The 13,825-nt window shown below is 33.4% G+C and overlaps 1 protein-coding gene across 1 annotated transcript; it reads left to right on the top strand.

Annotated features, from left to right (window-relative positions):
• The first annotated feature begins 280 nt into the window (after window positions 1-280).
• Window positions 281-4,061, top strand: LOC143633104 (putative CoA ligase CCL7). The gene is made up of 6 exons (XM_077101452.1): window positions 281-1,278; window positions 2,350-2,539; window positions 2,782-2,927; window positions 3,142-3,209; window positions 3,739-3,841; window positions 3,923-4,061. Exons 1-6 carry the CDS (start codon window positions 286-288, stop codon window positions 4,034-4,036), a joined length of 1,614 nt encoding a protein of 537 aa, XP_076957567.1. The 5' UTR covers window positions 281-285; the 3' UTR covers window positions 4,037-4,061.
• The last annotated feature ends 9,764 nt before the right edge of the window (window positions 4,062-13,825 follow it).

Here is a 13,825-nt window from a genome sequence, read left to right as displayed (position 1 = left end):
TAAAACAATTCGGAGCTCCAACGGCTCTTTTGGGCGAGCTCAACGGCTCTTTCTCTCTCTTCTCCCGCGACCACACTCACGCCTGCCTGGGGGCTCGCGCTCGCGCCCCGTTCGCGCCCCGGTTCGCGCCCCGGTGGTGTGGGGTTAGCGCCTGGAGGCGCGAGCGGAGGGGCTCTCGCGCCCAGGTTAGCGCCCCACACCCCTCAGCCTAATATAATAATAACTTCCATTCAAACAAAAATCATTACTTCCAAGTTCTCATCTTCTACACCACCACCACAGTCCATGGAGAAATCCGGGTACGGCCGTGACGGAATATTCCGATCACTCCGGCCACCGTTAACCATCCCGCCAAAACCCACATCAATGGTCTCCTTCCTGTTCCGCAACGTCTCATCTTACCCAAACAAACCCGCCTTATTCGACTCCGATTCCGGCGAATCATTCACTTTCTCCGACTTCAAAACCACCGTCGCTAAACTCTCACACGCCTTAAGCACCCAATTGGGTATCACCAAAAACGACGTCGTACTCTTCTTCGCACCCAATTCAATCCAATACCCGGTTTGCGCGTACTCAGTTATCGCCCTTGGCGCCATCGTCACCACCGTTAATCCACAGTACACTGTTCAAGAGATATCTAAGCAAATTAAAGACTCCAAACCCAAATTGATTGTTACTGTTGAAGATTTGTATGATAAAGTTGCAAACTTTGGTCTACCCGTTATGTTTTTGGGATCAGAGAGTTCAATTAAAGGGTGTTTTGGGTATAAAGATTTGATTTTGAAATCTGGGTCGGTTTCGGAATTGCCTAATGTTTCGATTAGAGGTGATGATACTGCATGCTTGTTGTATTCATCTGGGACAACTGGTGTTAGTAAAGGTGTGGTTTTGAGTCATATGAATTTTATCGCGGTTTCGCAAATGTTGACTTCTGATCAGAGGTTAATGGGTGAGAAAGATCATGTGTACTTGTGTTTTCTGCCAATGTTTCATATATTTGGATTTGGGGTTATTTTGTATGGGCAGTTACAAGAAGGGAATACTGTTGTGTCAATGAGGAAGTTTGATTTTGGTGGGATGTTGAAGAATATTGAGAAGTATAGAGTCACACATTTATGGGTTGTGCCACCTGTGTTTCTTGCTTTGACTAAGCAGGATGTGGTCAACAAGTTTGACTTGTCGTCGTTGAGGCAGATCGGGTCCGGTGCTGCGCCTTTGGGGAAGGAGTTGATGGAGGAGTGTGGTAAGAGACTGCCTCATGTTGCGGTTCTTCAGGTAAACTTCATGATCTTATTTACAGTTTTGTTTGTTGGAAATTTTTTAACTTTAAATGGTGTGTTTATGCATTTATGAATTCAATGATGCAGATCTATCTTGGTATTGTTTGTTTACTGCAAATGCATATGTGCACATGGCTACTTGCCTATTTGGTTATTTTTGTGATTGTTTTATACTTTTATGTTCTTTTGGATCAACATTAATTTGGTATTCCAATTTGCATGTCTTCATTGATGTGTGTGTGTGTAGAAGTAGTAGTACTGGTGTTATTATGTAAGCTAGCCAAGTCTACGCTTGAGCTCGACTTGTTTCGAGCTATAATTTTAAAGCTTGAGCCTGGTTTGTAAGTAGTTTTAGCTCGGGTTCGGCTCTTTTATTACTTTTTAGTTTATTTATAGACCTTTATAATAAATTTTATTTGTGTTGTTAATTATAATTTTTATGTATAAAAATAATAATTATTAATTAAATATATTTTATTTTATAAATATTATTATTTAGATATATGTTTGATATATTAAATCAAGATATAAATAATAGGCTTGTTTTGGTTTGCAAGTATACTAGAGCTCAATAAGTGAAGCTTGAGGTCGGGCTTGTTTATAAAACATGCTTATTTTTAGCCTTGAGCAGTCTATATCCCATTTAAGCTACTAAGCTAGGCTGAATTTGAGCTTTTAGCAAGCTGGTCTCGAGTATCTTATGAGCGGTTTGGCTTGTTTACACCACTAGCTAGTAATTTGGATAAAAGAAGGAACCCCTTTCTAGTGTTGTTAAGTCCCATTTTATACGGCAGTGATTGGGCCCAACCGCTTATGGACGGGCCCAACTGCCCAATAGCTCTTCAACTACCGAACACCATTTTGAACATCATTTTGCTTTGATCTTGTTATTATTGTTGCTTTTTAGAATCTTGAAAATATGTGAGGAAAACAAGACACCATACATCATTCAAGTCTTCATGATCTTATTACAATGAGTATAATTGTTTACATTCATATGGTTTTGTTATATATTTTCTACCCCCTTTCTTAATCTTACAAAATATAATAATCGTGTGTATAACAGGGATATGGTATGACTGAAACGACCGGGGTCATTTCAGTCGAAAGCCCAATAATTGGACCGCGGCACTCGGGCTCAGCCGGAAGGCTTATCCCTGGAGTTGAGGCCCAAATAGTTAGTGTAGATAGCGGTAAGCCTCTTCCTCCTAATCAGATGGGTGAAATATGGGTCCGAGGAGCCAACATGATGCAAGGTATGCTCCTTTTATTATCAACACTAGCACGTGTCGGTTGTCAAAATGTGCCGGTTGGATAAAAAGTCAAAACGGGTCATTTTTGTTCATTAAGGGCCGGACCGACCCAAAACACTTGTTTTCCACAATGTTTACTATTTTTGTAGATAATTTTTGTGAATACCGAAATTATATTATTTTAGTAATAATCTTATTTTTGGAATACAACGATTTAAGAGGTTTTATGTTTTATCCATTTTCAGGTTATTACAACAATCCTCAAGCTACAAAGCTTACAATAGATAAGCAGGGCTTCGTGCATACCGGGGATCTTGGATATTTTGATGACGAGGGTCAAATTTTTGTTGTTGATCGAATCAAAGAACTCATTAAGTACAAAGGTTTTCAGGTAAAACATGCTATGTTCATGCAGATAAAGATTCTATTTTTGTTCATGCAGATAAATAAATCATTTTTCTTTCAATGTAGATATTATTGTTGTAGCAGTATAGTTTTTTTAATCAGATTTAACACAACAATAACCTATCGAATTTCAAAATGAAAAAAAAAAAAAAAAAGATTAAAACAGTTCTTAATGTTTACTCTATGCTCATAATTTTCAGGTTGCACCAGCAGAGCTTGAAGCACTTTTGCTTTCACATTCTGAAATATTGGATGCTGCAGTAATCCCGTAAGCCATAATAATATAATCTTTTTCAAACTTGCTACCCAATTATTTGCACAAACCCGAACACGACATGAACCCAAAAATCGAGTTGGACACATGAACCCAAACACAACATGCATATTCGCCGGTTGACATGAATACGACCCGTTTAACTTGATTCTTTTATGTACATATCAGTACTCTATAATACCACAGAGAAATATGAACGTATACGAAACAAATTCGTTTAGATTATAAAAGTTAAGGTCAATTTCTGTTTAAATTTTCAAAACTTTGGCAGAGAATACTCAACCAAGTTATGACATAAAACACATTATATTTTTTTTCTTTTAAATAAATAGGTTAAATGGGTCAACTCGCGAACTCGCCAAGACAACCAGAATCCAACTCGTTTAGCTAAATGGGTTCGCAGGTTTGACCTGAATCTAACTCAAAACCGGGAATATTGTGTCCTGTCATAAATTCACTCCCCGAAATTTTACTGTTTAAATCCAGTTCATAATCATTAAAACCGCATTAATCTTTCTACTAGGTACCCTGATGCTGAAGCTGGCGAGGTCCCGATTGCATTTGTGGTCCAATCTCCAAACAGTTCGCTGACCGAAGAAGATGTCATGAAATTTATTTCTGAGCAGGTAAATATCGCATTACTATATAATTACTTTGCACAAATTTCATTTCTGAATTCTGATTGGAAATTAAACGTTGCATTGCAGGTTGCACCTTTTAAAAGATTAAAGCGAGTGACGTTTGTGAACAGCGTTCCAAAGTCCGCTTCAGGGAAACTTCTCAGACGTGAACTTATCGCAAAGGTCCGCTCAAAAATGTAACACTTTTATGTATGGTTAGTTTGATTAATATTTGTGGTTCTTTAGCAGTTCATGTATAATGAATTAATGTGTCAAGAAAACTGAATTAATTTAAGAGTTTCATGATCTTGTTTTCATTTTGCTATAAGTTGTCTTGTCTCCCATGGATGTTTTTTTAACTATGGTTTCGAAAATGAGAAACCTAACCTGTAAAGTTAGTTTGAACCGTTTTATATTTTAAAAATCGTTAGTTTGTATTAAAAAGTTACTAATGATGTTCGGTTCGCATGGTTAGTTACAACCTCCAAACCATCGTTTGAACTGTTAAACTGTCAAACTGTAAAAATTGAAATGTTGATCGAACCTGAAACGCTGATCGTACCGTTAAGTCGGCAAATCCAAAATATGGCTGAACAGGTAACCCGCAAAAGGGGTGATTTGATTTTGATGATTTGAGAGGACCCATGATTCACGCATATTAACCAACATGTTTTTGTTTCTAGTTCTTAACGCCATCACCCCATGTGCAAATATTATTAACCATGTACCACAAATACGCACATGACTTGATACAAAATTCAATAAAATTTAACGCGTGCTTTGATTTGATTCATTTCTATCATTTATGTCGTATTTCAATACAGAAGATTACACTTTAAAATTCACCTATATATATCATCATCGTACTCAGTATATCCCACCAATAGCAAAGCTATGGTAGGGTCTGAGGAGGGTAAGATGTAGACAGCCTTTTCTCTACCTCGTAGGAATAGAGAGTCTGCTTTCGGTGAGACCCTCGGCTCGAATATATATATATATATATATAGGGGAAGGTTAACGTACAATAATCGGTTATCGTACATTAGGTACGCGAGCTTTTTGAACGTCGATTTCAATTTCATGCGGTGGCATAATTGTAAATAACTTAAATTTAATTCTATGATCTAATTCATCAATTGATTCATTGAACGTCCATCCATATCAATATAATTCAACCGTCGATCAGTATTAAACTAATTTGCAGATCGATATCAAACTAATTGAGTTAATTATCTAACCCTAAAAATTTTCGTTACCTGCAAATAAAACAGAACGTTTTATCAAAACGTATAAGAAGAATCACAATTTAAGGCAGAGTTTCGACCTAGAATCACAAATAAAATGTATAAACCTAGAATGTATTAATAGAACGTTTAAAGGTTTAAAACGTATAAGGAAGAATCATATGAAAAAAAACATTCTAAAAACCTTAAAAGGTTTAAAACGTAACTAAAAATAAGAACTAAAAATCATTTATACATTCTAGGTTGAAAAAGTAACTAAAAATCATTTATACGTTCTTTTATCATTGAAATTCCTTTAGAACGTGTAAAGGTTTAAAACGTATTAACAGAACGTTTAAAGGTTTAAAGCTAATACGTTATGTTAATATGCTTTAAACCTTTAAACGTTCAGCTAAAACGTTTTTAGCTTTAAACGTTCAATGTCAAAAACCCATCATTCAGAACTCAAAATTGATCGATTGAAGCTTCAAATTGATGATTAAGTGAATCGATTTCAAAGATTAACCGATCAATTGGCTTCAATTTCAATTCAACTAAACAAACATGTGACGAGTTTTGCGTTTTTCCGATGAGTTTGTTGTTGACGACGATGATGGTGACGAAGAGTGTTGATGGCGCCGGCGAGCGGAGGTGAAGGAGGTGTACTGATGTCGGCGACTGGTGGTAGAGACGGAATGAGGGAGATGGACGAGCATATGAGTGTAATTGTGATTTTGGGTTTTGAAAATCTAACGGTTGGAAGTGTCGCGTACGTAATGTACGATAAAGGATTATTGTATTTTATCCTTTATATATATATATATATGAGTTATAGTTATAGATGTGTACAAGTTACATACTCGACCTTCATAAGCATGATTTGGATATATGTGGTTCCAAAACCAAAGTTAAATCCAACTCGATTTCAAATGTTTATATCGTATAAACATCTTTTGATAATCTAAAACAAGTTTAGCCTCCATTTGATATTTTCACAAAATTTCAACCCGTTTAATCCGTGCTATTTAAAAAAATAAAATAAAGGTCGCATCTTTTACTAAAAAAGGTCATGCATGTTTTTATTAGGTAGCGGTCCAAATTCAAATCCAATTTTAATGGCTGAAATTCACTTGTAGGGGATTAGTTCACGTAAGGTTAACTTATATAATCAACACCACTAATTTGATAATTTGGTCATTTTGAACCATCCATTTTCAAGTTCCACACTTGGGATTATCCTTCAGATAACTTAATTGATAATTTTGATTGTTTATAGATCATAAACTAAAGCTTATAACTCAGTATTCCATTAAAAAATCTTTATTTGGTCAATGTAGTTAAAATCTTTCAGAGATACAAGAATGCATCACATAGTTATTATGTGTATAACAACTTAACGTATCTAATAATGTTTTAATCGATGTGTAATGTGATTCTAAGCTAACGATACTATAGTTAAGATTATTTTCTAGAAATTACTATAAGAACACCAACTCAATCTAATTACCAAACAATGCCCATGGTCTATTGATATGAATATATGATGTTTGCTCGTCCCAAGAAATACTGTGAGCTCAAGTCCTTACCGGTTCAAGATTAGGTGAGTTCTGGACAAAAAAAAAAAAATTTCGTAGTGACATGAATATAGGGATGAGGCTAACTTACCATATTGAATTATTGAGCAATCCTCACTCCTAGTGTCCTAAGCAGTTAATGCGGTAAAATATCGGATATCGGCCGAGGACCGATATTTGAGATATCGGTTATCGCGGTAAGATATCGGTAATTTTAATATCATGCAGATTATATATATATATATATGTATATATATATATAGCACTTTAAGACTAACAATTCACTATATTCTCCTCCTATTAACAAATTAACCTTTTGCAACACTAACAACTGTAACAATTAGGAACTGATTAATACTCGAAACACCAACATTAAACACTAAAAGTTGAAAATTAAGGCTTAAAATGTTGATTCGGGAATATCGGTGAAATATCGGTCAATATTGGTCAATATCGCTGATATTATCGGTACCGATATTCTGACCGATATTTCACATGAGGACCGATAATCGAGATATCACTGAGATTGACTGCACAGCTAGTGTCATGATTATAGGCATAGCTTACCAATTACCATATTGAGAAATTCTTACTTCTTATATTCCGGATAATGGAGGTAATAGAATGAATAAGAGAATATAATTGATAACAGAATGAAGCATATTCCATTATCCTATTTGGTTATTCTGTGAAAATCGAATGAATAATACCTTGTATTGTTTGGTAGATAATAAAAGATGAAAGAACGAAATTAAGTTATTAAAAATAACAAAAATACCATTTCCTCATGATAAAGAAAATTTACAATCTTTTGTAACTAAACACTAAATACCAATCTATGGTACAATAATGAACCATTTAAAGAACTTAAGTTATTACGTGATCGTGAAATCCCATCTTTCGTGCAATCGCAACTCCACCTTCAGCTTTCTCTGTATCACCGCCCTCTTCATTTGCATAATTAACATCTTCGCCCCAATCTTTCATCTTCGTTGGTTGATGATGAATATGATTTGGATCCATATCGTTGGCAACGATAACCAGATCACCCACATTTGTTACAAACACATAGGTAATGCCGTTTATCATATATTTCATTCACTAATAAGGTATTTTGCTTATGACATGATAAGAATTGATTTTGTACACATGATTGTTTGTAAGTAACATTTTCATCATATTTATCATATAAAAATGATGCCCATATAGTAACTATCCATATTTTATTCTCATGAAAAAGATAAAAAAGAAATTGTATGTTAATTCCTTCTTAAATTATCATCTCTGTTACATTTAGAACTCACACATACCCTTTTTTCCACATTCGTACGAAAAAAAAAAACATATTTATTTAAAAAGTTTTAACTATAATTATGCATAATAAATGTTTTATAGTGTAACGGTGCCGTTGTATTGTTTAATTAGGCCATGTGGTATACTTTAACCCCTCTTAATCCTACATAAGCATCATATCACTCATTATTCTCTTTTTCACTTCATCTCACTCAAAGTAGATGGTTTAATCCTTTTAACTCCATCTCACCCCTATTAATTGTTAATTTAATATATTGTTATTTGCCTTTTAACCCGTGAAAAGCATAATCATGACCAATTTTTAACAAATTTAACACAAGTGGGGAATGGTTTAATCCATCTTTAAAGTGTTATGTCATCTTAATTTATGTTGGGGGTTAGAGTATACCCCATGACCTTAGTTGCACCGCTTCAAATCCATTTATTATTTGATAACCAACTTTTTTTATATATTTGATAATCAATTGTGTAATCGTCGCAATGTTTCTTAACCGTTGCATCTTTTTAACTCGGTGTAAGCAATACTATAAATAGAGGCCTTTCGTTTACATACACAAGATTTTTATCCCTGCAACCATCTTCTCCATGGGGAGTACTAATGTCGGTGGTGATTTCCGTTAACTCTCACATCAGAATATTTCCGTTACTTGGTTTTCCCGTCTGTTCAATATCTACAATACTCGTCCATTCAATTGGTATTCCATTTCTATAATAGTAAGGATCAACATATAACTGCTCAAAGTAGCTTTAAACCTTGACTGATCATTTGTTTGAATAAAATATTTAGACCTGTAATTTTTTCATTTGTTTACAAATCATGCGTTGAGTTTCTTCTTCATGAAGAAACATCTATTGATAGGTTTCTTCTTCAAGAAGAAACATTGAATTGACTATATCCATGTTATGTAAAATCTTACGTTTCTTAGTTGTGAATAAGCTACTATATCTGCTTGTATGTAAAAGCTTATGTTTCTTAATTATGAAGAAACATTATTTTAACTATAACCTTTGCATGTATAAAGCTATTGTAAACATAATTATGATCAAGGTTTGGGCTATACCCCTGACTATGGTCTAAGCCATCTAATATATATAATAATAAAATAATATTTAGGTAGAACCCCTACTTTACGCGGTATTCGGAGTTTATATGCCTAAACTTGTACGGGTAGCACGTCTACTTTCTATCGCGTATCAAGGCTTAAACCGTTAGAACTCCGGGGCTTGGAACGTACTTCGAGGTCGGCACACAAAACGATACTAAGTGTGTGAAATTGTGTGTGTTTGGTGTGAAGTGAATGTGCCGTATCCTTCCCCTTTTATAGCTGATTTTGGGGACCATCGCGCTTTCTAATGGGGTATCGCGTAGCGCGATGTCAGGTTTTGACGCGCGGCATGCTGACTCAGCCCTAGCGTTTGCCACGTGTCCCCCGGATGCGATACGTGTCTGGTGACTCATACAACCCCATCGCCAAGCGCGATAGTGTTGTTCCTGAGCTCATCGCGTAGCGCGATGGGTCCCGGAATCAGATTTTTCACTTTTGATCATTCATATTTGATAACTTGCCACTTCTTATTCATACTTTCATTTTCCAAAAATACTAAAGCGGCCCTTATGCGGCGATGCGAGCGTGCGCCATCAAAACGCCACATTACGCCCATCGCCCGAGTCCGTGTCAGGTGCTACGCACCCTCCACTAGGACTATGGAGAGTGGTTAGCCACATTAAAACATTTCTACGGAAACTGGCTTCCTTATAAAGAGTTTCCATTTCTTTTCTTGTTCCATGTGGGATGAAAGTTATCTTCCTTAATTATACCCATGTAGAATGCTTCCATTTTCTTCCGTCTTTTCATGTGGGATGGAATTTTCTTATTTCCTTAACATGAAATATCTTTATTTAACTTATCTCATTTTTCCTAATTACTTATCTTGTGAATATTTTTAACCCTTCAACTTTCAAAGTTGACATTTTTAGTCCAAAATAATTATGGGATTTTCTATGATGTTACAGTTTTATAACTCGTATAGAACATTAAGTTACGAAAATCAGTTAGGTATTCAGATTATTCATATACTTTTTAGATTATAATCGAGAAGCTTGCTCAATGAACGAATCTAACAACTTCTGAATCCAATTATTAATAACAGAAAGATAATCATTACTAAAAACGAAAAAAGGTTCAAGTATTTGCTCATCACAGTTCTCGCTTTTTCGTGGAGTTTTCGCACTATTAACAAGTTCTCGGTTTTACCATACTTTTCGCATGACTAACGGGTTCTCACTTCCATATAAGATTTCACATGGCAAATGCGAAAACTGACTAATCTAACTAACATATTAAAGCAATACATGTTACACATGTCCTTCAAATATGCAATCCATATGTGATGCCAACTAATCAATTTCTATTTATACATATTCCACCTAATTAACTAATTTTTAATTACCACTCCTTCAATTTAATACATTTTTATGTTAAATCATTTGACAATTAATTCATTTATTAATATTCAATATTTATTAATTACCTCAAATAAACCAATTATGACTTTCTTAGAATTATTATGACTTTCTTAGAATTATATTATTAACAAATTCTAATTATCTCAAGTTAGTTATTACCTAAAAAATAATAACTGGTTTCCACATTTTGATCAATTTGCTGAATTTTTTTTACAGAGGTATTATGAGTTTACGGGTCAAAAGTGTATAATATAATATTAAAGCAAGATGATTTTTCCACGTGACATCATTCTAAGGCTTCTACATAAGATGACGTAAATGTCATGTGAGCAGCTTCCTATTTTATCATCTTTTCTTTTAAACACAATATGAGACAAGGACCATTTTAGTTATGTTATAACCCGTGACTCAGTTTTTTATTTTTTTTAACAACCCGTGTATCAAACGGGCTCTATCCTATTCTATAATACAACTTTGCAAAATCTAATCTAACTATATATTAAAGCAACATGATTTTTCCATGCGACATTATTCTAAGGCTTCCACATAGATGTTATGTGAGCAGTTTCTTATTTTATCATCTCTTCTTCTAAACACAATATGGAGCATGAACCCGTTTAGTTATGTTATAACCCATGACCTGGTATCTCTTCAAATACTACCATCTTCATATGAAGATAACACTTTATAAAATTTTGAAAAATAAATTACCATGTGATACAAGTCTCGAACCCAAGACCTCATGTTTTGAACTAAAGATGCTTACCAACTCCACTTGAGTAGTTATTGTGTTGGTTTTCTTGATTTATAAATGATATATTGTTAATTCACTTATAATTAATACCAGAAAATCATTAAACAATTAAGTTAACATCCAATGTTGTATTCAAAGAGCCTTTTAGAGATTTATGAATTATAAAATTTTGTCTCATTATTAATATCATATGAATGTATAATGTATGTTATCATGTATATTACTAAATTTAACCTTTTTGTTGTTTTTAACCACCCATGTATCGTACGGGCTCTATCCTAATTATACTATAAGTGAAGTCTCGTGATCTAGCGAAAATAAACTAGAGCGAGAGCTATCTACTTTGCAAAAAATAGGACCTAGAAGCGAAAACTTCACCTATTCTTTGTGAACCCCTACTTTCAGATCTAATTATCTCCAAATCGCACGCATAGCCACGTTCGGATGCAAGTTTACTCCTTAGTGATCTAGGGATGCATTTGGCAATCATCGAGCTTTTCATGCAAGTTAAACCGTGAAATATCAACCTTTTTAAACATCAACGCACCTTGAACTCATTTATTACTTCTTGGATTCATTAGGGGAATATTTATGTCGCTACTGATCCCACTGTCAATTCTTCACAAGGAACGATACTCTATCAATTTGTATACATGTAATTTTATCCTGAGAACATCTATGAAATTTTGACCCTACTCAATCGATATTTTCTTCCAACAATCAATCTCCTGAATCATCTCCTCCTCGCCCACGTCCTTTACCAATGCATATTAACATCCAGAATGGCATCTATCCATGACCGAAAATATTTAGTGCTTGTTAAAAATGGCACTTGAGCATTGTTGTTTTCTTATTTAAGAATTCATGTACTGATATTTTACACCATAGTAAGAGAAACAATGTTCTTATTTGATCTAGAAGAGTATGAAATCTTGTAGGGTTCACCTAATTCAATTATTATTAACATAAATGATGAATGATCCATTGGTGAAATTTTGATAATGCATCTATCTTTAGTCTCTTTTAACGAAGAATGCTTTGTATCAAGGAATCCAAATATATGGTCGCAATTGGGGCAAACTATAGTATTCAGATACAAATAAAACAAATCAAGGAACATTACTTCATTATACATAAACAAAAGTTGTCTCATATATCTCTATTTCTACGTAAGTGACAAAACCAACAATATGTGTAAAGTAACTTTTGTTTAAGCGAGGTGAACTAGTTAATGTTAATGTTCCTTGATTTGTTTTGTTCAAGTATAGTGGCATAATAATGTTCTTCGATTTTTTTTATTAATGGCTGAATACTATATTTCAATTTAGCCTATGAGACAATGGAATACAAAACTAACTCACTAAGATGATTATATAAATTAAAATTTCATGTTGATTGCGTATTATGAAACTGGACTAACAGTAAAAGTATGTGAACGTTGCATACAAAGAGAGATAATTATTTTATTTGATAAACGTATTATAAAAGAAATACAATGAATAAAGCCTAATCAATATACAACTCTAACACGTATTAAATTAACAAGATAAGCCATATGTGAAGTGTGTGTATATTATAAAGATAACATTAAAAACCATATGTATAGTATATCTTAAATATATATAAAATGAAATATTTAAAAGCTTTCTGATTGTTTTCTACATCTTCTCAAATCACCATATTATTTTATTTGTAAATGAAGGCTTCTTATGCATTTAACCGAATTCATAGGTATAGGTCTTACCAAACCCAGATAGCCCTTAAACGGTTTATGATATGAAATTTATATAAAATAGAGATATACTAAAATTAATATCCGATTTTTTTTAAAAAAAATATTATTTATAATTAGAAAACAATTTTATAGTAAAAAAAAAGCAAGTTATGGGTCACCAAACCCAGATAGCTTTTAAACTATGTTATAGCATCTCATTTATTTGTTAAACATTTTAATCATCAAAAACTAAGTATATTATTAACTTTCTTACGATAAATAAAATTAAAATCCAAATAAATATATTAATATTAGAAACAAATGATGTAAAACAACATGTAATACGAGAGATAAAAGCTAGTTTATAATAAAATAAAGCTCTAATATTTATAAAAACAATATATTATAGGGCATTTATAGCGCTTATTATTACGTACTTTTGCAAGAATGTCAATTTATATTAGACAAACAAACGACAAGATCGAATCTTAATGATTTGTTTGGAATATAGGGTAATCCAAAAGTGTAAAAACAAATTAATTTCATATATCTTCTGTGACAAATATTTTAAATACACATAACTAACATAACTAACTGTAAACACATTTTTATCATATTAAGTATCATCATCATCGCACTCAGTATATCATATTAATTATAACTATCCTAATTCAAAATTTAAAAAGTTGCTATCGTGAGACTTTAACTAAAAATAATAATAATTAAGATGAAGAATGAGTCCAAATACAACCGTTGAAAGCTATCCAATGACAAAGCTATGGAAATAATCGAGCATCATCTCCATTTACAATTTCTTTTTGACTTCTAGTTCGCATTTTCACACACACTATGTATGTGAAACAATACAAGAAACAAGCAAACATATACACATCATACCCCCCACACAATAACACAACCTGCTTCTTTCTCCTATCTTCACAATC

Source organism: Bidens hawaiensis, unplaced genomic scaffold (assembly GCF_021521415.1).
Source record: "Bidens hawaiensis isolate Kalapana, Puna unplaced genomic scaffold, B.hawaiensis_p1.1 tig00006617_1, whole genome shotgun sequence".
Taxonomy (NCBI): domain Eukaryota; kingdom Viridiplantae; phylum Streptophyta; class Magnoliopsida; order Asterales; family Asteraceae; genus Bidens; species Bidens hawaiensis.
Note: the sequence above shows the minus strand (reverse complement) of the source record. Positions and strands in the feature narration are given on the sequence as shown.